Source organism: Frankliniella occidentalis, unplaced genomic scaffold (genome assembly GCF_000697945.3).
Source record: "Frankliniella occidentalis isolate FOCC.00 unplaced genomic scaffold, Focc_3.1 Scaffold79, whole genome shotgun sequence".
NCBI classification, from domain to species: Eukaryota; Metazoa; Arthropoda; class Insecta; order Thysanoptera; family Thripidae; genus Frankliniella; species Frankliniella occidentalis.
Genome location: NW_026267209.1, coordinates 912,558 through 915,607, shown reverse-complemented (window position 1 = coordinate 915,607; position 3,050 = coordinate 912,558). Strand labels below are relative to the sequence as shown.

The window sequence follows — 3,050 nt, the reverse complement described above, 5'->3', positions numbered from 1 at the left end:
CCCGCTGACGCTTCACTTCTTTTCGCACGTTTGCTAATGCATAAAAATATAGACGGAAGACCACGAAGGAAAGAGGAGGGGGAGGAGGGGGAGGAGAGGAGGCCCCCGGAAGAGGACAATGAGCGATCAGGGCTGAGGATGCACACCGGGGGACGGCGCGCGCGCGTGCGGAATTCCGTTTGAGTTTTTTGGCAGTGTCGTGCGGATGGAGAGAAGAACGGGAGGCCCGACAGATTCTCGTCAGGACACACGACTACCGCATACTGCGAAGGCGTGGCGTGGCGTGGCGTGGCGTGGCGTGGCGTGGCGTGGCGTGGCGTGGCGGGGTGGGGTGTGGCGGGGCGGGGCGGGGTGTGACGGGCCTGCCGTACGTAACGCGCCACCGGTTAATCAGCAGTAGTACCCGCTCCCCTCGGCGAAACTGGTCATTTTTTAAAGGAGAGAGAGGGAGGGGGGGGGGGGTGACATTTCCTGTCAAACCAACGACCAGACTGTGCGAGTCACGTGACTTCTGGGAAAGACGCACGCGATACCTCTCTTCCATAGTAGCAGCTTTATACACGGACCCATAGCACAATAAACCGGCTCAGTAACACGAAGAACGGAAAATTAGCATTTTAAAGCCATGTCGGCGGCAGTTTGCCTGAAAATGTAGTCGTAATTTACGAGTTACCGTCCCGGCGGTCGGCGCGGAGTATTAGGGAAGAGGAGCACGGCTCCTCGCGGCCGCGAATGAACCAGCCATTCGCGAGGAGCGTCGTCGCCCAAAAGTGTTTGAGTTGCACTTGTTCCGTGGCGAGCCCCACGCGACGCGCGCGGGTCAGCGTTGTTGTTGCTGTTGGAGCGAGCAATCGGGCGAGCAGGAACAGAGCAGCAGGCGGGCACTTCTGGCGCCACCGCAGTAGTGTACCCCCACCGTGGCACCGTGACATTCGCGCCGCTCTACACACGCGGCGTGCGTCCCGCGCCGCGGCGGTCAGGCGGGGCCGGGCCTGATCGCCTTCATTACCTCCTTCTAAATACATATCCCCGCGCGCGGCCCGCGGAAGGCTAAAAGCCCGCAGCCCAGCTGCAGCGGCTCTTCCGCGGAGGCTCCGAGCCGGCGCGGGTTCACACGAAGTCGGAACCGACCGGAATCACAACTTGATTGTCACCATTATTATGTATTGTCCCCCGCGGTCCTGTCCGGGCCGGGTCGGGCCTCTGATAACCACGAGCTCGCCCCCGCGCGGCATCTCCTGACCCCCCGGCGGGACCGCGCCCCAGTCACACCCTGCCCCAGCCCAGCCCCGGGCTGTAAACACTTGCAATCGAAAAAAACTCACACCGACCCAATTCCCATCGGGAGGCTCGTGTGGGTGGTCAGCAGCGACGCACCAAGAAGACCACAAAGCGCTTTCAAATGTTGCACCGTCGCGGTGGCGGTGGTAGGTCGCGGAGGGGTCCCCGCGGGGTCAGAGGTCAGGAGGTCCTCGGACAGAAGGGACCCCCTCACCAACGCGGCGCGCTCGCATACTTGCTGCTGCTGCTCTCGTCACGTCAAGGAGTTTGGTATTTTATTACTAATAAAGATAATCGCTTCGAGAGGCATCGGTGACAGTCGCCCGGGGGCGGCGTCTAGACGGCCGCGAGCTGCTGTCGGCCGACGGCCGACTGCCCTCCTGCTCCTCGCGCTGCCGCGTTGTAGTACCTCCAACGACACAAGAGCGGCGCGCGGTGGAAGTTATAATGGACTGGACGCGGACAACTGTCCGTCGGACAGCCATAGCGCGACAGCTCGGCACCTGACTCGACAAGCACTTTACTGTTTCTGCATCACTTTCATTACGGGCAGCTGAACAAGCAGCAGCAGGGCAGAGCAGGGCAGCGCAGGCCAGCGGCCGGCCGGGCCGCGGAAGCACTTTAGGCCCGTCCACCGCACGCCCCGCCGCCGGCCAGCGCGACAGGTGTCTCGCTGAAGCGCCGGGAAAGTCAACAAGAGCAGCAGCAATTCGCTCACACCGACCAGCAACTCGTTTTTGTCGTTTTTCGCCGGGCCAGTGCCGGCGAGCACCTGTCGCTAATTGGCGCAAGTTTGACGGGATTGTCGGCGGCGGCGTCTCACGGTGACGGTGACCCCGCGGATGCCGGGTCCCCGCGGCGGCGTCCCCCGCGAGCCATAGAGGGGCCGCGCTGCCGTCGACTCGGAAATGAAATCGAAAACCCATGCACTGCGCCTGTTCTGGTCGCGCTCTGCTGCTTATCAATGCAGCCGTCAGTCTCGATAGTCTCGAAGGCCCCCCAACGGTGCATGGCCTGGGACACACACACACACTGGCCGCCCCACACGCAAGCTCGCTCACACATACTAAAGCAGTCTCTAGAGAGGTCCCGCGCGTCCACGAGGAAGGAAGCCGGGCGGCGGCACACCGGCGCCGGCTTCTTCGTAATAATGACGTTATTTAAAACGGGGCGGCGCGTCGTTAAGCAATGCTCACCGTTCTGAAAGGTGTGGATGCCGATGCACTCGGGCTGGTCGTGCGCCTTCCCCATGGCTCCTGCGGGCCTGCACGGCGAGGCGCCTGCTCGCCCTCGCGCGCTCCGGGTCCGCTGCTGGTCGTCGACGGCCACCTCGCTCTCTCGCTCCACTCACTCGCGACCGGGGACGGGCGGGCGGCTGCTGCTGAGACTCGCGTGGACAGGCCGCGGGGCCGAGTGCGAGAGTGCGGCGGGCGGACGTCCAAAGGCGGCGGACTCCCGCGTGGCCCGAGGGGCCAGACAGGCCGGCTGGGGGTGGTGGGGGCTTGCCGTTCCGCTCTGCGCTTAGCTGAGCTGCGCTCGGGAGGCAGCACGCAGGCAGCCGTAGAGTAGACCAAGAAAAACTTTTTGTTAAAATGTTTAAGTTCACATTGCCCATCTCGTGCCAATCCATAAAAAACGCTCTCAAAAAAAAATTCAGCCAGATCGGAAAATATTTGACCCTCCCGAAGTGGGTTCAAAGTTAACATTAGTTTCTTATGGGTCATCGGGCCAAAACGTTACACATTTGGCCTGTGGCTCAAACTATCAAT

The 3,050-nt window shown here is 62.1% G+C and overlaps 1 protein-coding gene across 1 annotated transcript in view; it reads right to left on the bottom strand.

The window, feature by feature from the left end:
* LOC113209161 (sodium-independent sulfate anion transporter) overlaps window positions 1-2,840 on the bottom strand; it is a 22,338-nt gene extending 19,498 nt beyond the window's left edge. The window contains exon 1 of the mRNA XM_026426550.2: window positions 2,478-2,840. Coding sequence (XP_026282335.2) covers window positions 2,478-2,532 — 55 coding nt within the window. The 5' untranslated portion in view covers window positions 2,533-2,840. The remainder of the gene's footprint in view (window positions 1-2,477) is intronic.
* Window positions 2,841-3,050: the final 210 nt, after the last annotated feature.